Source organism: Carcharodon carcharias, chromosome 14 (genome assembly GCF_017639515.1).
Source record: "Carcharodon carcharias isolate sCarCar2 chromosome 14, sCarCar2.pri, whole genome shotgun sequence".
Lineage (NCBI taxonomy): Eukaryota > Metazoa > Chordata > Chondrichthyes > Lamniformes > Lamnidae > Carcharodon > Carcharodon carcharias.
In genome coordinates this window covers 25,756,541-25,782,079 of record NC_054480.1, presented here as the reverse complement: position 1 = coordinate 25,782,079, position 25,539 = coordinate 25,756,541, and the positions used below count along the sequence as shown (strand labels likewise).

General features: G+C 40.5%; 1 protein-coding gene across 2 annotated transcripts in view; it reads left to right on the top strand.

Moving 5' to 3' along the window:
- The first annotated feature begins 933 nt into the window (after positions 1 to 933).
- Positions 934 to 25,539, top strand: part of rpn2 (ribophorin II) — a 59,319-nt gene continuing 34,713 nt past the window's right edge. For both annotated transcript variants that reach the window (XM_041204429.1, XM_041204427.1), the window contains exons 1-9: positions 934 to 1,041; positions 9,533 to 9,720; positions 11,987 to 12,082; positions 12,806 to 12,981; positions 14,114 to 14,189; positions 18,220 to 18,354; positions 20,824 to 21,000; positions 23,643 to 23,761; positions 24,896 to 25,001. In XM_041204429.1, coding sequence (XP_041060363.1) covers positions 1,029 to 1,041; positions 9,533 to 9,720; positions 11,987 to 12,082; positions 12,806 to 12,981; positions 14,114 to 14,189; positions 18,220 to 18,354; positions 20,824 to 21,000; positions 23,643 to 23,761; positions 24,896 to 25,001 — 1,086 coding nt within the window. In that variant the 5' untranslated portion in view covers positions 934 to 1,028. The remainder of the gene's footprint in view (positions 1,042 to 9,532; positions 9,721 to 11,986; positions 12,083 to 12,805; positions 12,982 to 14,113; positions 14,190 to 18,219; positions 18,355 to 20,823; positions 21,001 to 23,642; positions 23,762 to 24,895; positions 25,002 to 25,539) is intronic.

Sequence of the window (25,539 nt, the reverse complement as noted above, 5' to 3'; positions counted from 1 at the left end):
CTAAGGGAGATTAGATAAAGAGGGAACCAAGGATTACAGAATACACAAGTGTAACTGGTTAAGTCCCGACAATGTTAATTCCCCCCAGTCATTTGCACTAGTGTTGCAGATTGTGGCTGGGATCCGTGCGCACAACTAGCAGAAACTTCAGCCCCGGAATATGTTGCATAAAGTGTAAGCTATTATCGCAGTACAAAAGTTATGCAATCGGTAAGAAAGTAAACTCAAATTGTTTCCCAAGGATCTCAGACTGAACCATAAAGATATGCAATGTATAAATAATTTGATTCAATTTACTGATGCTTCAGGGAACAAGCTAAGTAACCACGTGACTAGTCTGGCTCTCCAGCCTGTCAGGTGTTCCTAGCGATAAAAACAAAAAAAACTGCGGATGCTGGAAATCCAAAACAAAAACATAATTACCTGGAAAAACTCAGCAGGTCTGGCAGCGTCGGCGGAGAAGAGTTGACGTTTTCTCCGCCGATGCTGCCAGACCTGCTGAGTTTTTCCAGGTAATTCTGTTTTTGTTTTACGTGTTCCTAGCACCTAGCTCCCGCGCTAAATGATTGACAGCTCGCAGCAGCCAATGGGCTTCAAACACATCTACATCTCCTCCCGCCCAACATTCCAACTCCTCAAAAATATTTTAAAATTTATCTCTCATGGCCAGAAGCAATGTGTCATCGATAATTTATTTAAATGTAAAATATTTAATAATGTCGATTAATTTTATCAGTCATCTACCAGCGTTGTGGAATGGAGGGGGGAGTAAATCAGCATCGTCGGCTCTTAATTAAAAGGGAAAGCTATTTGTCACGGGTTCGGATAGATGAAACGAATCAGATATGTTACCAAGTGATAATCAACATTAGATCATTACAACTGAAAAGATTACAATATATGATTTAATATTTCCACCCCCCTCCAAAGAATGAAATGGATGAGTCCGCTGACCCGGAAGCGGATATGCTCCGGGATTGACCCCCTGGCTGGGTGACCCCTCCCCCCTTTCCCGAGACCCGGTGACAATGGGAGCTGCAGGTAATGGGATGAAGGGGGAGGGGGGGGGGGGCTGAATGAGAGAGGCCAGCAGTGGACAGCTCGGGCTGGGTGGAGCGGAGCGAGCTGGCCGGCCTCCTGCCCACCCGCCCGGGCCACTCACCCGCCCGCGGCCGCCGAGCTGCGGGGGAGGCTGAGCGCCCAGTGCGGACGTGGCTCATTCCCCGAGTGACCGCTCTGCCTTTCCCCGGGAGGAGGGGAGGGGTGGGGGGGTGTTTGGATAGGGGTACCGGCCGAATGGCGACCCCGGGGACGCCGCCGCTGTGCCAACTTCAGTCAAGACCTTTGCTTTTTTGTGCCTGGAAAATTGCGCATCAGCTCGTGGCAGGGTTCAAAACTCGGCCACCTGCAGCCGTAAAAAAAAGCTGCTGCCCCCCCCAGTTTAGCAGATCTGTACCAGGTTAGAATGGCCAGGTCGCTGGAAGTTATGGGACACAGTGTTGGACTCGTTGAAAGGCCTTTTGTCCCCGCTCGTTTTCTCAGCTGTTAGGCGGACACTTGTACCTGTGTCCTCTAAATTGAGGTTATGGATGCAGCAGCCCTTGCTCCTGAGCACCCCCCCCCCCCCACCTCGGTACTTCACCATTTTCTCTTATATCCATCTTTGTCTCATTCACTCTGAGCTCTGGAATTTCCTCTGTAAACCTCACTGCCTCTCTTGACTCACTCCCCCACTTTAAGTGGCCACTTAACACCGAGCCTTTTGATCACCTTTTTGTCATCTACACTAACATCATATGTGGCACAGTGTCAAATTTTGCTTTCTGACGCGTCTGTCAAGTGCTTTGGGGGTGTTCTTTTGTGTTAAAGGTGCTATACAAATTCAAGGCGTTATAAGGTTATGCACCATTTTAATTGGTAATGGAATGGTATGGATCATCAAATTATAGGTCTTTATTGCTTTAAAAGTCACATCTTCATTGCAAAAATTTTTGGTGTAGCCAAATTAATACTGTTTTTCTACATGGCGTTTCACGACAAAATGTTTTGGTATTCACAGCAGCCATCATGTTTTGGAGTGCATTGATGCACAACTGTAAATCTTGTATCTGTTCCAAGCTAGTAACATTCCAGAGCTGGCTGTGAGATGAATGGCCAGTCAATTTGATGGGGGAGTGTTGGCCAAAATACCAGCGGAACACCTTTGAATATTGCAATGGGAGTTTTTAAACTTCTAACTGAGCAAACGAACGAGGATTCAGTTAGAAGATTGGTACCTTTTGACAATGCCGTGTATTCTCTACTGCACTAAAGAGTCAGCTCCCCTGCACTTCAAGACATTTAATTTCTGAAAGACAGGATCAGTAACTAAAGAAAAATGGTACTATAGGAGCAGAAGATATAAAAGCAGGAAACACTGGAAATCCTCAGGAGTGACAGCATCAGCCAGAGTTATTGTTTGTTTGATGACCTTTCATCAGAACATTGCTGCAGGATTCCTAGGCCCAACACTGCTTCAACAATGACCTTCCCTCAATCTTAAGGTTGGAAGGGACGTTTGTTGATGATTACACAGTGTTCAGTACTATTCAAACTTTGCAGATGCTGAAGCAGCCCATACCAGTTTGCAGCAAGACCCGGACAGCATTCAGACTTGTTTAGCGGCAAGTAATTTTTGGGCTATGCAAGTGCCAGCCAATGACCATCTCCAACAAGAGAGAATCCAACCATCTCTCCCTGATGTTCAATGGCAATACTGGATCCTTCATCAAATTTCTGGGGGTTACCATTGACCAGAAATTAACCAAACTAGCCATATAAATGCTGTGGCTACAAGAGCAGGTCAGAGATTGGGAATTTGGCAGTGAGTAACTCATCTCCTGACTCCCCAAGGTCTGTCCACCATCTATAAGGCACATGTCAGAAGTGTGGTGGAGTATTGTCCACTTGCTTGGATGTGTGCAGCTCCAACAACACTCTCAACACCATCCAGAACAAAGCAGCTCACTTGGTCGGCACCCCATTCATCACTTGAAACGTTCACTCCTTCCACCACCGCTACTCAGTGGCAACAGTGTGTACCATCTACAAGGTGCACTTCAGCAACGTGTCAAGCTTCCTTAAGCGACACTTGCCAAACCCACATCTACCAGCTAAGCAGCAAAAGCATGAGGACAGCACTACCTGCAAGTTCCCCTCCAAGCCACACGTCATTCTGACTTGGAACAATATCACCTTTCCTTTGCTGTTGTTAGGTCAAAATCCTGGATCTCCCTAACAGCACTGTGGGTGTACCTACGCCACCTGGACTGCAGCGGTTCAAGAAGGTGGCTCATCTTTCCTGAGGGCAATTAGTGAAGGGCGATAAATGCTGACTTTGCCAGAAATGTGCTCATCCCATGAACAAAAAATAGCAACTATCCAAACCTGAGTATTTCCAGCATTTTCTGCTTTTGTTTCAGAAGTAATGCCCTAGTAAATTACTGAATGCTTGAGACATGTCTACAGAACAGACAGAAATCCGGTGACTTTGCTTCCAAGTTATCTGCTTGTAAGCATATATTTTAAAAATCCACAACCTAGATTCTGAATTCTGAAATAAACAGTTGCAGTAAATGGTGACACTGGATAATGTATTATCTTGTGGATTATAGAAGCAGGTGGGGAAGCATTTTTGTTTAAAACAAAATACAGATATTTTCTCTTTTTTTTCTCTGCACGTGAGAAAGATGAGCCACCTTCTTGAACCACTGCAGTCCACGTGGTGTAGATATAACCACAGTGCTGTTAGGGAGATCCAGGATTTTGACCCAACAACAGGGAAAGAATGGCAATTATAATTCCAAGTCAAAATGGTGTGTGGTTCAGGGGGAATTTGCAGGTGATGTTGTCCCCATGCTTCTGCTGCTTGGTTGGTAGAAGTTGTGGGTTTGGCAAGTGCTGCTTAAGGAAGCTTGACACATTGCTGAAGTTTACCTTGTAGATGGTGCACACTGTTGCCACCTGAGTCAGTGGTGGAAAGAGTGAATGTCTTAATTGCTGCTTGAGGCGTAAAGAATTCACTGTGAATTGAGAATGCCTGCTTTGAGTGCTCTCTTCATATTAAAGAACTTCCCAAGGAATGGTATCTCTGTTAAATATATTAAAGGGAAATCATAATAAAAAAACAACATGAAACAAAGTCACTGCCTTCTATCTCCATACTCCACTGACTCCCCACTATCTGCCTGATGTGTGTACGCACAAAAAAAACACTGAATTCAAATCAAACACTACTAAAAAACTGAACTGAGAAATTAAGTAATCTTCCTTTCCCAATAAATACATACACACACGCACACACAGAAATAAGAGTTTGAATCGCAATGATACACAGTGTTTAGATGTGACGAATGCATCTTTTTGCAAATCATACTAGATACACCATTGTTTACTTAAAGACTCCTGTGTTGTGTGGCAGGATTGAGAACAGGCCCTGGTCAGTCATTCGCTATTTCTGATTTAACTTTCATTTCAATATTCAATTTTTCTTTTGTACTAGGATACATTCAGAGATGTGTAGCTCTCATTTATAATGTTAAACATATGCAAAATATATAGTCACATTGAATGAACAGATGATGTTGTAGAAATATAGAGACAGAGCTACCTATCCCCATGAGCCTGTTCTGCCATTCAGTGAGATCATGGCTGATCTGTGATCTAACTCCATATCCCTGTCTTTGCTCAATATTCCTTATTACTTTTGATTAACAAATGATCAACGTCAGTTTTAAAGTTAAAAAACGATCTTGCATCAATTGCTGTTTGTGGTAGTGTTCCAAAAATCTGCCAGCCTTTGCTCAAAGGAATTTTTTCTAATTTCTCTCCTGATAGGTCTGGCTCTAATTTTTTTGACACTGTCCCACTCTCTTCTCCCCCTGCCCCCAACACGCACACACAGCCTAGGCCTAGACTTCCCAACCAGTGAAAATAGTTTCTCCCTCTCTCTCCCTCTACCTTATTTTTCCTCCTCAATTTCTTGAAAACTTCAATCAAATCATCCTTTAACTTTCTAAATTCTGGGTGGGTATAGCCCGATTGTGTTTAGTCTCTCCTCCTAGCTTAATCCTTGGAGTCCAGATATAATTCTGGTAAATCTACACTATTCTCCCGCAATAACCAATATATTCATCTAAGTTGTGGCACTCTTTACTGTTTACATCACACCAGATGTAGTTTAACTGAACGTTGTTTTCTATTCCCTTGCAGTCTATTCTAGATATAAAGGCCAACATTCCTGTAACCTTTTTGATTATTTTCTGTACCTATTCATGACATTTTAATTATCCATGTACCTATGCTCCCAAGCCCACTTTCTAGCTTTTTACAATTTAGAAAGTACTCTATTCTGTCCCCTTTTGGTTGAAACTGGATGACCTCACATTTCCCTGCATTAAAATCCATTTGCTACAATTCTGCCCATTCACTTAACCTATCAATATCTCTAATTTTATGCTTCCATCAAAACATCCCTACTTTTATATTCCATTTCCCTTGCAATAAACACCAACATTCCATTTACCTTACAAATCACTTGCTGTACCTACATACTAACTTTTTGTAATTCACGTACTAGGACGCCCAGATCTCTCTGTACCTCGGAGTTTTGCAATCTCTCTCTATTTAAATAATCTACGGTGTTTCTATTCTTCCTGCCAAAATGGGCAAGTTCACATATTCCCACATTATACTCCATCTGCCAATTTTTTTCGCACTCACTTAACCTAACTATATCCCTTTGCAGACTCCCTATGTCCTCCTTCACAACTTGCTTTCCTACCTATCTTTGTGTCATCAGCAAACTTAGCAAGTATACATTTGACCCCTTCATCCAAATCATTGATATATATTGTAACTATCTGAGGCTCAGCATTGGTCCCTATGGCACTCTACTTGTTACACCTTGCCAACCCGGAAATGACCCATTTATGGCTACTCTCTTTTTCCTATTAGCTAATCAATCCTCTATCCATGCTAATATTTTACAGGGGCACAAGAAATTTCAAATTTGGTTTCTGATTAATAAGTTGCATAATTGGCACTTTCAACTACATATCAATTTTTCTGTTCTGGGAAAGGCAAGAAATCACTTGTGGGAGCTGTGAACAGGCCCCCTAATAGTAACCACATGATAGGGTGGGACCATAAAGAAATAATGGGAGCTTGTCAGAAAGGCATGGCAATAATTATGGGAGATTTTAATCTGCACATAGGAAAAGTTGGCCTGGATGAGGAGTTCATAGAATATTTCCGGGATAGCTTCTTAGAATAGCGTGTTCTGAAGTCAGTCAGGGAGCAGGCCATACTAGTATTATGAAATGAGATGGGATTAATTAATGATCTCATAGTGAAGGCATCCTTAAGTAGCAGCGAGCATAATATGGTTGAATTTTACATTCAGTTTGAGGGAGGGAGCAGTGGGACCGAGACTGTTTTAAAACTTAAATAAGGGCAATTGTGAGGGCTTGAAAGCAGAACTGGCTAAAGTGAATTGGCAGATTAGGTTAGGGGATAGGTCAATAGAGATGCAGTAGCAAACATTTAAGGGGACATTTCGGAATACACAGAATTGATGCATTCCAACGGGTAAGAAAATGTCAAAGGGATGAACACATTTTCTATGGTTAACTAGAAAGCTTAAAAATGGTATCAAACTTAAAAAGAAAAAGCATATAACTGGGTGAAGACAAGTGGAAAGTCAGAAGATTGGACAGAATATAAGGAACAGCAAAGAATGACTAAAATGTTAATAAGGAGGGAAAAATTAGAGTGCAAAAGAAAGCTAGCCAGAAATATTAAAAACTGATGTGAGTTTATATAAATATTTTAAAAAGAAATGAGTTAACAAAGTGAGCGTTGGTTCTATAGAAAATGAGTCTGGGGAATTGATAATGGAAAACCAGGAAATGGCACATGAATTGAACAGATATTTTGCATCAGTCTTCGCTAGAGGATTCAAGTAACATCCCAGAAGCAGCTATAAATCAGGAAATGGGAGGGAGGGAGGAACTCAGGAAAATTACAATCACCAGAGAAGTGGTACTGAGTAAATTGTTGGAGCTGCGGGCTGACAAGTGTCTGGGCCCTGATGGGCTTTATCCTAAGGTCTTAAAAGAAGTAGCAGGTGAGATAGTTGATGCAAGGCTCCTTAGCACCTTCCAAACCCACGACCACTACCATCCAGAAGGACAAGGGCAGCAGACACATGAAAATGCCACCACCTGGAAGTTCCCTTCCAAACCACTCACCATCCTGACTTGAAAATATATCGCCGTTCCTTCACTGCCACTGGGTCAAAATCCTGGAACTCCCTCCCTAACAGCACTGTGGGTGTACCAACACCACAGGGACTGCAGTGGTTCAAGAAGGCAGCACACCACCACCTTCTCGAGAGCAATTAGGGATAAGCAATAAATACTGGCCTAGCCAGCGAAGCCCACATCCCATGAATGAATTTTTTAAAATTCCAAAACTCCCTAGATTCAGGAAGGGTCCCATTAGATTGGAAGATAGCAAATGTAACTCCATTACAAAAAGGTAGGGAGACAGAAAGCAGGAAACTACAGGCCGGTCAGCTTAACATCTGTCATAGGGAAAATGTTAGAAGCTATTATTAAAGAAGCTATAACAGGGCACTTGGATAAGTTGACAGTAATCAGGCAGAGTTAACATAGTTTTGTGAAAGGGAAATCATGTTTAGCAAACTTGGAGTTCTTTTGAGAAAGTGACGTGCTGTGGATAAAGGGCAACCAGTGATTGTACTGTACTCAGATTTCCAGAAAGCATTTGATAAAGAGTCACATCAAAGGTTATTACGTAAAATAAAAGCTCATGGCGTGGGGGTAATATATTGGCATGGAAAGAAGTTTGACTGGCTAACAGGAAACAGAGTAGGCATAAATGGGTCTTTTTCAGATTGGCAAGATCTGAAGTCTTTTCCAGACTGAAGTGCCACCTGGGATCAGTGCTGAGACCTCAGCTGTTTACAATTTATATAAATGACTTGAATGAAGGGGTGGTTGATGGTTGCCAGATTTACTGATGATACAAAGGTAGGAAAGTAAGTTGTGAAGAGTACAAAAGGAGGCTACAAAAAGATATAGGTAGGTTAAGTGAGTGGGTAAAGACCTGGCAAATGGTGTATAATGTGGGAAAATGTGAAATTGCTCATTTTGGCGAGAAGAATACAAGAGAAGTATGTTATCTGAGTGGTGAGAGATTGCAGAGCTCCAAACTGCAGAGGGATCTGGGTATCTTAGTGCATGAATCTCAAAATCACTTGCTAGTATTCAAGTACAGCAAGTAGTTAGGAAAGCTAATAGAATGTTATCATTATTGTAAAGGGAATTGAATAGAAAAGTAGGGAGAACTCAGGTCTGAAAACATCTATGGAGATAAAGACAGTTAACATTTCGAGTCCGTATGACTGTTCTGAAGAGTCATACGGACTTGAAATTTTAACTCTGTCTTTCTCTCCACAGATGCTGTCAGCCCTGCTGAGATTTTCCCACAATTTTTGTTTTTGTTTCAGATTTCCAACATCCACGGTATTTTGCTTATACAAAAGAAGGGAGGTTATGCTTCAGTTATATAGAGCACTAATGAGACCAGATCTGGAGTACTGTGTATAGTATTGGTCATCTTATTTAAGGAAGGATGTAAATGCTTTGGAAGCAGTTCAGAGAAGGTTTACCAGACTAATACCAGGAATGGGCAGGTTGTCTTATGAGGAAAGGTTGGACAGACTAGGTTTGCATCTGCTGGAGTTTAGAAGAGTAAGAGGCAACTTGACTGAAACATATAAGATCCTGTGGGGTCTTAACAGGGTGGATGTGGAAAGGATGTCTCTTTTTGTGGGAGAATCTAGAACAAGGGGTCGCTGTTTAAAAATAAGGGGTTACCCATTTAAAACAGAGATGAGGCGAAATTTTTTCTCAAGGTCATGAGCCTTTGAAGCTCTGTTCCTGAAAAGGTGGTGGAAGCAGTGCCTTTGAATATTTTTAAGGCAGAGGTGGATAGATTCTTGGTATGCAAGGGGGTGGTAGATTATTGGGGATATGTGGGCTGCAGGTTTGAGGTTACTATCAGATCAACCAAGATCTTATTAAATGGTGGAGCAGGCTCGAAGGGCTGTTCTTATGTTCACTTTCACTGTATCTCTCATTTAGTTCCTATTGTAGATAGGAAGTGATCAGAATTGTGAGATCTTCAGTGTCAATGTGGGGAATGATACATATTTGTCTTCAGTTTGCAGTTCTTCACTGCTATTGAAGTGTTCGCATCAGTTAGTTCTGCAGACGTCTGAGTCAAACAAGCCTGGATATATCCTTACCATGTGCTGCTTTTAATTATATTGAACTCATAAAACCCAGAGATGTTTAATATGTCTCAAGTTAATAAACATTACACAAAAAATACTGTGAACTTAATGCATGCATGTGTAATCTCTCTTAACCTTTTACTTTAACTGTATTTTTCACTTGTGTTTCAGGTACAGGAACTCTGTTCACCTTGGCCTTGCTGGCCATTACTCAGGCCATCACCCTTAAGCACTATTTGTCGAATTTTGATATTGAAAGATTAACGCAAACTTTAAAACAACCTTATTCCAATTTGGAGAATGCCTATTACACCATAGTAGGCTTGCAAAAGCTTGGTGATCAAGTACCAGATGAGCAGGTAAGCAGTTGCAAAATGAGAATATTAACCTATATCACTAATGCAACAAGAACTTAAATTTATATAACACCTTTAACATAATAAAACGTCCAAGACACTTCGCAGGAGCATTATAAAACGAAATGACACCGAGCCATATAAGGAGATGTTAGGTCAGGTTTGATCAAAGAGGTAGATTTAAACAAGGTAGAGGTGTACTGTGGGAATTCCAGAGCTTAGGTCCTAAAGTATTGGTGCGGCCACCAATGGTGGAATGATTCAAATCGTGGACGCTGAAGAGACCAGAATTAGATTTGTACAGATATCTCAAAGCATTATGGGGCTGGGTGATATTACAGAGATAGGGAGGGGCAAGGCCATGGAGTGATTTTAAAACAAGGATGAAAATTTTAAAATCAAGACTTTGCTTGACCGAAAGCCAGTGTATGTCAGCGAGCACAGGAGTGGATCAAGTTTAGAGGTAATAAAGGTATGAATGAGGGTTCAGCAGCAGTTGAGCTGAGATGAGCAAAGTCAGGCTGTCACAGAGATAGAAATAGGTGGTCTGAATGATGGCGTGAATATGTGGGCGGAAGCTTCTCTCTTCGTCTCCCTTATCAACATAGTTACATCACCTGGAGACGTGGGGTCAGATGTACTGTTGGATAAATATTCTCGAGTTAGCCAGAACTCGGCCATTGTCCACTGATGTTGGGTATTTCTGTTTTGCCCTATTGCTGCTCCTGAAGTTGGAGGCCAGGAAACACTGTCTGCCACCTTGTATTTAAAGAAATTGAGAAAAAAATATTTTCTTTATTCTGGGATCATGGGTGTCACTAGCAAGGTCAGCATTGCTTACCCCAAGTTAACCATGAGAAGATGGTGGTGGGCTGACCTCTTGAACCACTGTAGTCCATGTGGTGAAGGTACTCCCACAGTGAAGTTCGGTGGAGAGCTTTCAGATTTTGACCTGAAGGAGCAACAATATATGTTCAGATAGGATGGTGAGTGACTTTAAGGTAATGGCGCTCCAATGGACCTGCTGCCCTCCTCCTCCTAGGCAGTGAAGGTCGCAAGTTTGTGGTCCCAAATAAAGAGGTAAATAGCCAACCTGAGTTACACCAAAAGCAATTAGTACTTATACTTGAAATTGAATCAACATTTTTTTACAATAGATAGTTATTTCAGAATTTTCAATAATGTGATGGGCAATCGGTCCAACAGGTGGAAAATGAGGTATCTCAGATTCTTTTAAAATAGTCTTTGGGCCAAAGACCTTGCATACTTAAGGATTTCCCCTACCCCATTAATCTAGCTAGTACAGAATGATGACTGCCTGCTGGGAGAAATAAGAAAGACACCAAAGGTAATGAGAGTTTTGAAAGTTTGCATGTTCTGTGTTTAAGGGAAAACTGATTAGCCTGAAGAACAGAACAGCTTTCGTTGGGCTGCGTTTTGTAGCTCTTGTATCTTTTACATATGTTAACAATGCTGTTTTAATGGCTTTGTCCATTTTAATAATTTATTTTTGTTTACTTATCAATGTAAAGATTAGTGCTAAGAATTAACTGGACATCTGATTCACAAAATCACACCCGAACAATTTTAGAACCACATTATCTGGATTTCATTTCCATCGTTTCTTTTAAGACATATAAGCAATTAAAACTGATTTCTATTGATTATTACTGTGTGCAGTTCTGGTCGCCACATTATAGGAAGGATGTGATTGCACTGGAGGGGTTGCAGAAGAGATTCACCAAGATGTTGCCTGGGATGAAACAGTTAAGTTATGAAGAGAGATTGGATAGACTTGGTTTGTTTTCGTTGGAGCAGAGAAGACTGAGGGGCGACCTGATCGAGATGTACAAGATCATGAGGGGCATGGACAGGGTGAATAGGGAGCAGCTGTTCCCCTTAGTTGAAGGCTCAGTCACGAGACGACACAAGCTCAAGGTGAGGGGCAGGAGGTTTAGGGGGGATGTGAGGAAAAACTTTATTACCCAGAGGGTGGTGACGGTCTGAAATGCGCTGCCGGGAAGGGTGGTGGAGGCGGGTTGTCTCACATCCTTTAAAAAGTACCTGGCTGAGCACTTGGCACGTCATAACATTCAAGGCCATGGACCAACTGCTGGTAAATGGGATTAGGTAGGTCAGGTGTTTCTCATGTGTCGGTGCAGACTCGATGGGCCGAAGGGCCTCTGCACTGTGAGATTCTGAGATTCTTAAATACAAAGGTTTATGTCAGTAGTGAAAGGTTATTTCTAAATCTGTTCTTTCCAATCAGGCTGCTTGTAACTTTTTGAAATCACAAATGGACTCCAGAAATGTTGATTCCCTTTTTTACGTTGCTGAGGCAAGTCAAGTCCTCTCTAATTGTGAGGTAAGATAATTTGAAAATAACTTAAGAAATGTTTTATTTTACTTTGTAAAACGTATAGAAAATAATTTCTGTGTGATTTAGTCAGCCTTCTACAGACCCATTCATGCTATAACTGTTTTCACAATAGTAATTACTGTAATTAATTGAGTTTTCTGATGGACTCGTGAAAGTGCAAGCAATAATATAGGAAAGCTGATATTCTAAACTGTATTGTACCAATGTATCATTCCATTGTATCATTATTCAGGGGCATGTTGTAAGCACTAATACTGATTTGATAATACCAGCTGCATGTTTTGTACCAGCTAGAAAGAATAGTGTAGGACAGGAGATTTCATGGCACTTGCGCTGCCAGTTTTAATTGAAAGGCCTCCATATTGTTTCCATATCTTTGGAAAATTAGTACAGCAGGGCTTACAGCCCAGAGAGGACTATTTCCATATAGTGATACTGAAAGCAAATCACTGTATTAGTAGTGGCCTCCATGACTGGGACAGCACTCCAGACGAACAATATTTTTTTGTTGGAGTGCAATCTAATAGCTAAGATTGCAGCCCCTTTATCCTATAGATGTATACCTTTATCCTGCTGATACATACCAAAATGATGGAGCCTAAGTGACATGACAAGGAAGCGGATGTAACCTTAAATGACTGACTGTGCAACAAGTAGGAAGGGCAATAAGCAGATACTCACGTTTTTTTCTTCAAAACGCATTCGCAGATTACAGTCAGCAATGAAACCCGAGATCTCTTGTTGGCAGCAGTGAGCGATGATTCTTCAATTACTCAGATTTACCATGCAGTTGGAGCTTTGAGCAATTTTGGCCTTCCTCTGGCATCTCGGGATGTTCTCGGGGCCCTTGCTGCTCACATCTCAAAAGATGATGGCTCCTTGGGGTATGTAATTCCTTCTATTTCTGTTATTAGTGAACACTAGAAATTTAAGATGGCCTGTTCATCTGGAGTCTATATATAAATCCATACCTTTATAAGTCAGTTATGGATAATCACACAAATCCTTATGTGACCAGAGTGTAAGTTTTTAACTATTTTGCAAAGAAAGTGAGTTTTTTAACAATTCTTTCAATAATTATATAGCCATACATTGCAGAAAGAGGCCTTGTTCAGTTTGACCACAATGAAGGTGAAATGTGGGAATGAAAGTATAGAGGGACTGGTCCTGACCACTCTCAATCTAATTCCTAAAGCCCAGCCATTTCAGTTGTATTTGTGCTTTTATTTCTTAATCACTGGTTTGTCCTGCATGAATTTTGTATGCCAGGAAGTTTGGAAGCAGCTGCTCATAGAGCATCAAGTTATGTTAGTAGCACATTGAGATTAATGAAAACAAATACATGGATTTAAACTTTATTTAAAGCTCCTAAGGCTTGATACCTAAGTGGTCCATGAAGATAAACCTTTGGACACTCTGTGCTTGACAATGGTTCCTGGAGATTGCAGATACCATTGGGGCAGAGAGAAGGGAGTTGTGCTTTACTCTGCTCAAAACTAATAGTACGTCAAAGAGACTGAATTCAAAAAGTAGCAAAGTATTCAATTCTTCTGAAGTGCTTTGAGGAAGTTAGCTAAGGATAGAAAAAATAATGTTGTCTAAATAGATAATACAACAGGTGCAAGAGATAATTCCTTTACAATCTCAGAATGAGCGTCTCAATAAAATGACTGTAATCACAGACCTTCCCAACCTTTTGATATACAGAAATAGTGTGAGATTACAGATACATTACATTAATGTATTGTGATTATTCTGATTTTCTTCGATCAGTACATTGCAATCTGAGATTGCAGGGTCATTAAGTAGAGCCTCTTCTGGTCACTTCTGCAATGTACAGTAACAATGTGAGATTGTAAATACATTCATGGAAATTTGTGGTTATTGTGCCATGGTGAAAATTGAGTAAAATTATTAAAGATTCAATCTGTACTGTAACTTAAATTAGCACATCATATACAAAAGTATGGACCTCTTAAAATTAGACATCCCTGAGTCTGGTGTTCTTCTTTACAGAATTATCCAAGCATTGTTTGCGGCTTCCTATCTATCTCAGCAGGCTGATCTAAGAAGCATTGTGGAGGAGATTGAGGTAAAATCTTTGTTTCTGAGCAGTGTGTGGGCAGATGTGAGTGGGGGGGAATAGAATAGAAATGTTAAGGCTTTGACAATCAACATTGGTGATGAGCAGATTGCATTTTGGCTTTTGAAAAGTTCTTTTGACTTTTTTAAGCATAAAATAACCCTGCCTGCAATATAGATAGGATAAATAATTAAACTACATCTGCAAACAGTAGAACAAAGATTGTTATTCTTAATATACATATTCTGAAACAGTTATAATGTGTATTGTTCATGTGTATTTGTGTGAATTTCAGACCAGTTGGATGAAGGTAATTCACATGTTTGAGTTTTTACAACTGATGTCTTTTATTTGGCTAGAACTAAGCTTTGTATGTGTTTCAAAATATTTTAAATGCTTAACAAATAGTTCTGTGTACCCGTCCATTTCGTTAACTACATATTTTCTAATATTACAAATTCCAACTATGTTTTTCCCTTTTTCGTTATTATTAAATGGGCAAATTTGATCAGTACGACGAGTGTCCATATCACCTAAGGCAGACTTTACAGCGTACTGTCAGTTGTTATACCTTTGTGACATCCATTGAGTCATTTTTCCTGCCCAGTATTCATCTCCCAAATGCTTTCATCTACAATTTCCAATTTACTTGTTACCTTAGTTTTCTGAAATATGTGTATTCGCTTTACTGATTGGACATCCGGACTAGTGGAGCTCCCTTAGCACCGGGTAATTAAGCCTCTTATTTCAAGACAAAACTAATTTGGATGATTCATAGTTTGCCTTGTGTCCCTAGAGGCTTTGTTATTCATATCTTTCTGAAACAGAAACTTGAACATTTTTAAATATGAGGTAAGATTGGGTTGTATCCTTCATAAAAGGACCATAAATGGCGAGGTGACACTTCTGAATAGTTCAGTGCTACATATTTCAGATTTATAATAGAATTGATATTAAACTTTTTTCTCAGCAACAGGATAGAAATTTCATATGGTTCAATCAAAAATCAAGTATTTTGTGACGTATTCCTTTGTCAGTGTGTTTGCTATAGGCACCTGTTGAATTTCAAAGTTTATTTTATCTGTTTTACTTCATTTTTACTTTATTTTTTTGTTGCTTATGTGTTTCAAGCTGATGTAGTTGAACCTTAGGTCCCTGTGTCCTTCATTAGGAGGAGGCTGCATAAATATCCCCATCCTCAATGATGGGGGAGCCTAGCACATAAGTGCAAAGGACAAGACTGAAGCATTTGCAACAATCTTCAACCAGAAGTGCCAAGCGGATGATCCATCTCTGCATCCTCCTGAATTTCTCAGCACCACAGATGCCAGTCTTAAGGCAGGTCGCTTCACTTCTCGTAATATCAGAAAACGGCTGAAGGCACTGGATACTGCAAAGGCTATGGGCCCTGACAACATTCCAGCAATAGTACTGAAGACTTGTGTTCCAGAACCAGCTGCACCCTTAGCCATGCTGTTGCAGTACAACTACAACGCTGGCATCTAATCAGCAATGTGCAAAACTGCCCACATGTGCCCAGTCCACATCCAACATGGCCAATTACTTCCCCATCAGCCTACTCTCTTCATCAGCAAAGTGATGGCAGGGGTCATCAACAGTGCTATCTAATAGTACGAACTCAACAATAACCTGCTCACTGATGCACGGTTAGGATTCTGCTAGGGCCACTCAGCTCCTGACCTTATTACAGCCTTAGTCCAAACATGGACAAAAGAGCTCAACTCCTGAGATGAGAGCGACTGCCCTTGACATCAAGTTTGACCAAGTGTGGCATCAAGGAGCCCTAGCAAAATTGGAGTCAATGGGAATCGGTTGGGAGGTGTCGGGGGGTGGGTGGTGTGGCAGGGGAGACTCTCCACTGAGTCGTACCTAGCACAAAGGAAGCTGGTTGTGATTGTTGGAGGTCAATCATCTCATTCCCAGGACATCATTGCAGGATGATGCCCTAGGCCCAACCATCTTCAGCTGCTTCGTCAATGACCTTTCTTCCATCACGAGGTTAGAAGTGGGGATGTTCGCTGATAATTGCACAACGTTCACCATTTGGGACGTCTCAGGTACTGAAGTATATTCCCGTATGTATGCAGCAAGACCTGGGCAACATTCATGCTTGGACTGATAAGTGGCAAGTTATATTTGCGCTACACAAGTGCCAGGCAATGACCATCTCCCCTTGACAATCAATGGAATTACCATTGCTGAATCCCCCACTATCAACATTCTGGAGGTACCATTGACCAGAAACTGAACTGAGCCAGCCGTATAAATACTGTGGCTACAAGAGCAGGTCAGAGGCTGGGAATTCTGCAGAGGTTAACTCACCTCTTGACTCCCCAGAACCTGTCCACTGTTTACAAGCCACAAGTCTGGAGTGTGATGGAATATGTTCCACATGCCTGGATGAGTGCTGCTCCAACAACGCTCAGGAAGCTCCACATCATCCAGGACAAAGCAGCCTGCTTTATTGGCAACCCAGCCATCACCTTCAACATTCACTACTTCCACCACCGACGCACAATAACAGCAATGTGTTCCATCTACAAGATGCACTGCAGCAACTCACCAAGGCTCCTTCAACAGCGCCTTCTAAACCCATGACCTCTACCACCTAGAAGGACAAGGGCAGCAGATGCATGGGAGCACCATCATGTGCAAGTTCCCCTCCAAGCCACACACCATCCTGATTTGGAACTATATCACTGTCCTTTCACTGTTGCTGGATCAAAATCCTGGGGCTCCCTGCCTGATAGTGCTGTGGGTGTACCTACACCACAGGGACTGCATCAGATCAAGACAACTCACCACCACCTTCCTGAGAACAAATGGGAATGGGCAATAAATGCTGGCCTAGCCAGCGACATTCACATCCTGTGAAAGAATAAAAGAAAGTTCACATGTCCTGATACTTAGATAACATTAATAGATGTCTGGGAACAAACATTTTACTAGCTATACCCCATGCCTTCACTGGATCATCCTTGTTTTCTGAAGATGGCAAAATTATGCTAAACTGGTTTTAGGTGTTAATTGCCAAGCAAATTTAGTGAACAGTTACAAACAAGCAATTAGTACATTTTACAGCAGTTGTTCAAATTAGCTGGTGCATTGTAATTAAAAATTAATAGCAACTTCTTTGCTTCTTGCTGCTCACCAGCCCAAGGAAGTTACCTGACCTAACTAGCTCTCTGTGCATGAATTCTAGGCTCTTACTTAGATTGGAAAAGCAGACAGATAAAGAGCTTTCAAAGAGCTACCAGGATCTTGAGAATTTAACTATATAAGAGCAGCTACTAATCAAATACATGTTTGAACAAATTGCAGCGTTTATACATTTTTAGAAAACCAAAATATTATTGAAACAAAATATATCCAGAACATTTTTGCAGGGGTAAAGCCTATTTTTAATCAATATATACCATGATAGAACTAAAGAAGCCAATGCAATGTTGATTCTTCACAAATAAATACTTTTTGTTATGGTTAACCTTTGAGGCACCCTGTTTAAAAAAAAATAGTGATGGAGAGATGTTGATTCTGTTGCATAGTTTCTAGTTATTTTCTCTGTTCTATATCCTTCTGTCTGCCTCCCACTGTGAAATCCATAATTGCTTGGTCAGGACAATCAAGAGCAGTACTGTTAAGTTCTTCCAAAGTTGGGAAGACTTTCACCCTTAGCAGGGGAAGCCAGAGTGCTAAATCTAGCACTAATGGAGTACTAATAGCAACATTACTATTGCTAGTGAGAGTGTATTCAAAGTAAGCCTCATAAAAGGAGGGTGAGACTGTGATGACTCCACAACTTTTTTCTTCAAATTTCATGGTCTCTATTTGTTATTAAAATAGTTGATTAATTTTGGGTTAACTTTCTTGATTTTAAACTTCATACACACGTATCAGACAAAAAACTGCTGTTGGACGTAGACAGTAACATAAAACAGTTTCAAGTTTAAAAACAGTTGCGCTTTTTTTTTAAAGAAACACATTATCGGTACCTTATAGCATGTTTTTTCCTCTTTAGGATCTGGTTGCACGTCTTGATGACCTAGGGGGTATTTATCTTCAATTTGAAGAAGGATTAGAAACAACAGCGTTATTTGTGAGTGCTGCATATAAGCTGTCTGACCATGCTGGAATGGAGCCAGCAATCAAAGAGGTAAACACAGTAAAGAAACCAGACATATTGTAGAGCTAATGCTGAGTTTACTTAAGAAGTACCCCGCTTAGACTTTTTATAATTGTATTTTCAAGGCATCCACATATATATTTTGTGAAGATCCTGTATGTTTTTATTGTGCCTGTTAGCAGGAGGAATGCATTTACACATCTAGGCTTCTGAGCTATTTTATTTAGCATATTCTCCTCATAGGATGTGTATGTGTGTGGGAAAAATGAGTGCTTGATTTTTATATATCCTTTGATAGCAATGCCCTGTTCCACCCTCCCCACACTCTACGTTCCCACTCCTTAGTTGCTTTGGTGACATCAGGCATGAGGAAGAGCACATGTAGCTCCAGCCGCTTCAGTAGGACTAGAATTTTGAAACCGACTGAAGCCATCTAATTCAAGAAAAGGACTTGGGAATAGCTGAACAGTAGTTTGATTTTTTCTTTCATGGATAATGTGTTTTCACTCCAGTGATCGTACAAGAAAATTATTTGTAAAAATAATAGTGAAAATATCCAGGCCGAAGGAAAAATCTGGTTCATGATCTTTAGACAGTGAACATTAATGGTCATTTTTGTGATATTCTCATCCCTGTTCAACTTACTTACAGACTAAGTTATGCTGCCTTCTGGATCATGGTACATTGGTCAAAATTAACTTTGCCCTTCCTGTATAGTATGATCTTGGCACTCTGGTAGCACTTCAGCCTCCAAACTAGAAGGCCACAGGTTCAAGTCCCACCCTGGAGCCCAAATCTCAGCACAGTTCTTCAACTTTGGTCATGCTAAGGTTTTATGTAGATTCACCATTTCAACCTCAGATATGTTCAAGCTTTGTGTGCAATTAGTTCCCTTTTCCCTCTTTTGTGCAGGGAAAATCATGTTTAACTAACTTGCTGGAGTTTTTTGAGGAGGTAACAGAAGGTTGATCAGGGCAAAGCTGTCGATATGGTGTATATGGATTTTCAAAAGGCATTTGATACAGTGCCGCACAAACAGATTTGTGAGCAAAATTCTAACTTGGGAGCGTAGGCACTTGGCTAAGTGACAGGAAACAGTGTAGTGGTTAATACATGCTTTTCAGAACGGAGAAAGGTTTGTACTGGAGTTTCCCCGGGGTTAATGTTTGGACACTTGCCCTTCCTTATGTATATTAGTGACCTAGACTGTGGTGTGCAGGGCATGATTTAAAAATTTGCAGATGATGAGAAGATTGGAAACAGTGTCAGCTGTGATTAGGATAGTCTTGATATTCAAAAGGAAATAGACATGTTGGTGGACAATTGGCAGATGAAGTTCAATGCAGAGAAGTGTGAGGTGATTCATTTTGGCAGGAAGAATATGGAGTGACAGTATATAATAAAAAGAGAAACTCTAAAAGAAGTGCAGGAACAGAGGTGTGTGTGTGTGTATACGTAAGTTATTGAAGGTGGCAGGATATGTTGAGAGAGCAGTTAATAAAGCATTTAGTATCTTAGGCTTTATTTGTGGGTGCATTGAGTACAAAGAGTAAGGAGATTGTGTTGAACTTGTGTAAGACACTAGTTAGGCCTTAAATGGAGTACTGCTTCCAGTTCTGGGCACCATACTTGAGGAAGGTTGTGAAGGCATTGGCCAGAGTACATAGGCAATTCACAAGAAAGATTCCAGGGATGACGTACTGTAGCTATGAGGATGGATTGGAGAGGTTGGGACTGTTTTCCTTGGAGAAAAGAAGGAGGTGTATGGACAGGGTAAATAGTGAGAAGCTGTTCCCACTCAGGGGAACATCAAGAACTAGAGGGCACAGATTCAAAATAATTGGCAAAAGGAATAAATGATGTGAGGGGAAAAAGTATTCACTTAGAGGGGTGGCTGAAGTGTGGAACAAACTTCCTGAGAGGGTGGCGGAGGCAGTTTGATCGAGGTATTCAAGAAGGAATTGGATGGCTATCTGAAAAGAAAGAAAGAATGTGCAGGTTAGGGCTATAAGGCAGGGGAGTGGGACTAGGTAGAATGCTCTTTCAGAGAGTCAGTGCAGACTCAATAGGCAGAATGGCCTCTTTCTGCACTTAAGATTCTGTGAGGAGGAAGAGAGCCTAGACTAGTACTTGAGCTGTATACTGAGATTGTTTGGATTGACTTCACAGCACAATACCACTGTGGACAGACATTCACTGAGCCACAAGAATTCCAATAGATTTACGGTGTTATATCACTTCATTAATTTGTGGTTGAACATCATACAAAAACTAACTTTGTCATTCTGGTTAGAACCACTTTTTAAACAGTTAAGTATTGCTTTGGATGATGTACACACCATATAAGAGTATGCAGAAAAGTTAATCGATTCTGACCTTCAGATTATTAAGGTAAAATAGGTGGCTAGGATACGAAGATGTCGTGTTGATCGATCAATTTTTCGGTTTTATGCATGTCAGTAAATCTGAAAATTTAAGCTCTGTTCTTTTTAATTTCAGGATCAAGTCATTCAGCTTGTTAATGCTGTATTCAGTAAGAAACATTTTACCACGCTCTCTGAGGCTTTCAGCATTGCCTGTGCTGCCGCAGCATTATCCCATAATCAGTACCACGTTCCAATTATCGTGGTAGCTGAAGGAATTGCCTCTGTTTCCCACAAGAAGCCCAGCCTAAAGGTAACTTCTGTTAGATCTACAAGTTAATGTTGTTCAACTTTTTTGTAAAAGTAACTTCACTGTTCAAACTGAGAAGCTTTTTCTCTTTGAGGCAATAGGAATTTGAATCTACTTTCGGCACCATCTCTGGTTCAGTTGCTTCACTTGCTGCCTTAAATGGTCTCTTAAGAATTGAATCTCATTGCCCTATACTGGCTTTTACATTAATATACCTGAAGTGGAAGGATGCAACAACAATATCCCCCTTGTGACTTGAAAGCAAATATTTGTGCCTGTTGCAGATATATTTCTTTAAATACTTTTAAACAAGTCGTGAGATGAAATATAATAAAAAAATTAATCTGCTTTATTGTAGAAAGCTTAAGTAAAGAGTGTGCTATTTTATAAGAGCAGGAATACTGTGCAACGTAAAATCAAATATAGTCACGTGGCACTTTAAGATTATGAATTGTTGGAATAGATTTTGGGATCAGCTACCAATTAGAATCCTGGATTCCAGAGTGCGGGGAGCTGTAAGATCAGGAGGAAAGGTGGGGCTGGAGTGGGACCGCCTGTCGTCTACCCGACTCCCTGGGATTCAGTCATTCTGCTACTGGCAGTGGGGAGCAATTCATCATGTGGCAAGGCAGCCCAGGGTAAAGCTGGTGGCCTCCTGGAGAGTTCAAGGGGGGAGGCACTTCTGACCAAGCACCCTGTGGCTCACGGAGGGCCCCACCAGGAGCAAGGGCCAGCTTGCTGAAACACAGTCCCCCGCCCACCTTTCTCCCCCCCCCACCCCACCACTCCTCCATTACCCCTCTCCCCATCCCCCGTTCTCAGCAGCAAACCCCCGTACCCCAGGGCCTGTGTATAGCCCCAGTGAACCCGATCCCATTTATCTGCACTCCACAGCCACCTCCATATTGGTAGTTCTGGCCAGCTGCAGTACCAGCAGTAGCCATTGCACCTGCTGGGGCTGAAACGCTGCTGACCCACTGAATGGCCAGCAGCTCTTGGCAGTGGATCTTCACCCTTAAAGAGGTGGGAGCCATGGTGGCAGGCAATTAATTGTCTGATAGGCGTAGAATCATGCCAGGGCTCTTGGAACTGTCTCAGCAGGGTTGCGTCCGGCTTTCTGGCCTGCCAACAGGGCCACAGCCATAGCCATTAAATTCAGCCCCACATATGCAAATTGCACAATTACCAATCTGGGCAAAAATTATCAATCCCAGGTTTTTGGGTGAGTTCACGGTCTTCAGGTGAACGCTGTCGTGAAGCTATAACACAGCCCGAAAGTTACCTCATTGAACTGGTTTAATCTTATTAAAAGCAGTAATGTTTAGAATTTTTGTTAAAAATGTATTTTGAACATTAAACTGTACAGTCATTATCAAGTGAAAAATAGCAACTAGTGTTTTTTTCTGAAAGGATTTTAGGTGACTTGTAGTCTTGTGTGACTGAAACCTATGAAATTTCAAAGTTCAAGTTAAAATGCAAAAAACTATTAAAGTTACGCCTTAAGCTATGACGGGGAATCATGCTATCTAACTTGACATTTTAATATTGGAAACCCTGTAAAAGAGTTTCTGAGGGTTGAATTGCCTCCCCGCCCCCGCCCATGCATGATTTCAACACACTGGATAGATTCTAGATATCTACACATAGATAAAATTAGATATTCTCAGAGATTGTTGTAGGCCCTATTTAATAAACTTCCATAAAAATCAAAGTAAGATCACAGTAGAAACCATAATTTTAACATGACTGATGCATTGAAAAAATTTGCCTGCTCTTGTTGCTCCATGAAATGAGAGCAGTTTTGTAGAACCAATTCTGAATCAGAAGTTCACTATCTCCTCTAACTTTGGAGCCATATTGGTGATTAGGGTGGAACTGGTATCCAGTTTTAGGCCACATTTGGGTCAAAGAAGAACATGTGGGAGTTCCAGGCACTTGAAGGACAAGAATGACCTTATACATTTTTTAAAATCTGAAAATAAAGTATCTGAAAAAATGACATTAATTTTGTGAAGTTATGTTGTTATTATTTTGATTAATTTTAAATGGATCCATCTGGCCACATGAGTCACTGTTTAAATGCTTGGTAATTTCATCACTGCATATATTGTATAATTGTTTCATGACTAAGAGAGGATTGCACTTTACACTTGTTCAGGTCACTGAACAAAATTGATAGCTCTTTTATGGAGTGAGTGTTAAATTAGAAAAAATAATATTGTATGATGTACATCTGTTTTTGGTTTTTAAAAGTAAATGATGGGAAATTTAATTAGAACAAAAAAAAACCTGTGTGTGGCCAGGGTGAAAGCGATGATAATTAAATTTTCATTTGGGTTACAGCTTAAACAATTTTTGTTACAGGATTCTTAATGCTTTAGGTGTTTAGGGAATCCATTTTTGACACACAATTATAACTGTAACATCGAGCTGATTGGACAGAGGACAATTTCAAGTTCACTGCACACAACGTCTGGCAGAGATGCATCTTCTATGTCCATAACAAGTGACAGTTGTGTTAATCTGTGTCTAAAATATATTTTAAATGCACCTAATTTGTCTTGCTGTTAGAAGATATCTTCTTTGAAGTGGCATACCTTAAAAGTCTTTTACTCTTAATTTTTCTTTCCTCTACTTGTTTCCAGTTGCATGTGACAAACGTTTTGTCCCAGAGTCTGACTTCAGCTGATGTTCAGCTTGAATATGCCAAGTCTGTTTTGACAAAAAACACAGTTCTTCAGCAATCATCTTTTACTCTGAAAGGGTAAGAACAACATTTTTGTGGCTAATACAGATAATATTTTTCTTTGTTTCTATAGACCACATGAAATAGTTAATAACAAATTTCACTATGTCATAGTCACAATGTGTGTGCGCGCGTGTGTGTGTGTGGCCCTTGCATGTAATGATTTTGGCTGTAGGCAGTCTGACTCCCAAATGATACTAGATGATGGTCCCATGACATGATACTCTTCTTCTTTTAAGAGGCAATAAGACATAGCTGATACTGAAGGTGGGAACTTAAGCTGGCATAGGAGGAGGCACTGCTTCAAGATTATGGTTAAGGAATGTTGTATCAGAGCATAGGGGGCTTTCTATACCTTTGTTGTACATAATGTGAAATTTTTTGATGCCAACATTGGCTATCTTGAATGTCACACCATAAAATCACTAATACATTGTCTTAAATCATGGTTTCTCTTTCTTTGTCAGGAAAATCAAACTATTGTTAATTGTGATCATTTTGAAAGGAAAGCAATTTGATTAGGATATTTAAAGTTGGAGCAAAGTCAGATTTGATCAGCTTTATTTAGCCTCTTAAACGCAAAAGTTCTTGTGGGGAAAAATGTTTTTTAAAAAGGGTGATCTTAAACTTGTCCATCTCCAAAAAACACGATTGAACAGAGGAATTCAAAAATTTGCACTTTTAACACCTAGGCCAATACATTGATGCCATGGAATATGGGGGTACAAGTTTCATATCTGTAAACTCCTACCGTCAAATTCCTGAACTAAAACCATGGCACTGGGAGGCTCCATGTAGGATTATGCCTCGACGTTTACATCTTTTATTTAGCTTGAGTATGAATTAACATCATCTGAGGGGTTAGGACCAAGCCACCTACCCACCCTAATCCTAGAATGATGAGTGTCACGGCGAAACTGTCTGACGGCATGGGAAGGTAATACTGTAGTTTTTAAAATTTTGAGCATGTTTTTGCTGTTCCATTGGAACTAACTCTTCATTCTGATAATTGTTGTTACAGACATTGAATTTGGCATACATCAGTGCTTCTTGAATTAATGTAAGAAGCCACTGACATTTTATCTACAACAAATGGCTTTTAAATATTTGATCATCAAAGGATAACATGTATAATTTTCATTTTTTTATTAGTGATATTTTTGAATTAAATTTTATGGAGGTAAAGCCACCAAGTGGATATTATGACTTCTCTATCAATGTGGAGGGTGATAGCCGATTTATAGGAAACCACATGGAGGTACGTGCATCATTTTAAGTGACATTGAAATGTTTTAAAGTGCATTCACAAATGTGAAAGGGCAAATCCACTGATATTTACTTTGATAAACTTTGTGTAAGTTGTTGCATTTGTATTTTCCTGATTAGCGCTGCTGGACCCAAACTTCATTTCCACCCTTCCTTTTCTGGGCTATGTACTGTCCACAGTTCAACAATCTCCTTCCTTCATGTCTCAGTCATTCCAGAATTTGTTTCTGAGTGCTTCTAAATCTTTAACCCTCCCACCTTGACTTTGGCTCTCTTCGCTGCTGCCACCCACACACTGATCTTATCTCCCTTGGTTTATATCTTGCTTTAGTTTTCTTTCTCTCATTCCCACTTTCCCCCTGAGTCCCTAGTCTTCGCTCTTGAAATGTACCTTGAGCCATAAATAATATGAAAAATAGGAATTGAGAACACCAATAAACAAGCATTTGGAAGCCATGCACTAATTACAAATTTGTTATTCACAATATTTAGGAATGTAAACTGAAGTAAATCTGAGGCTATAATTTTGT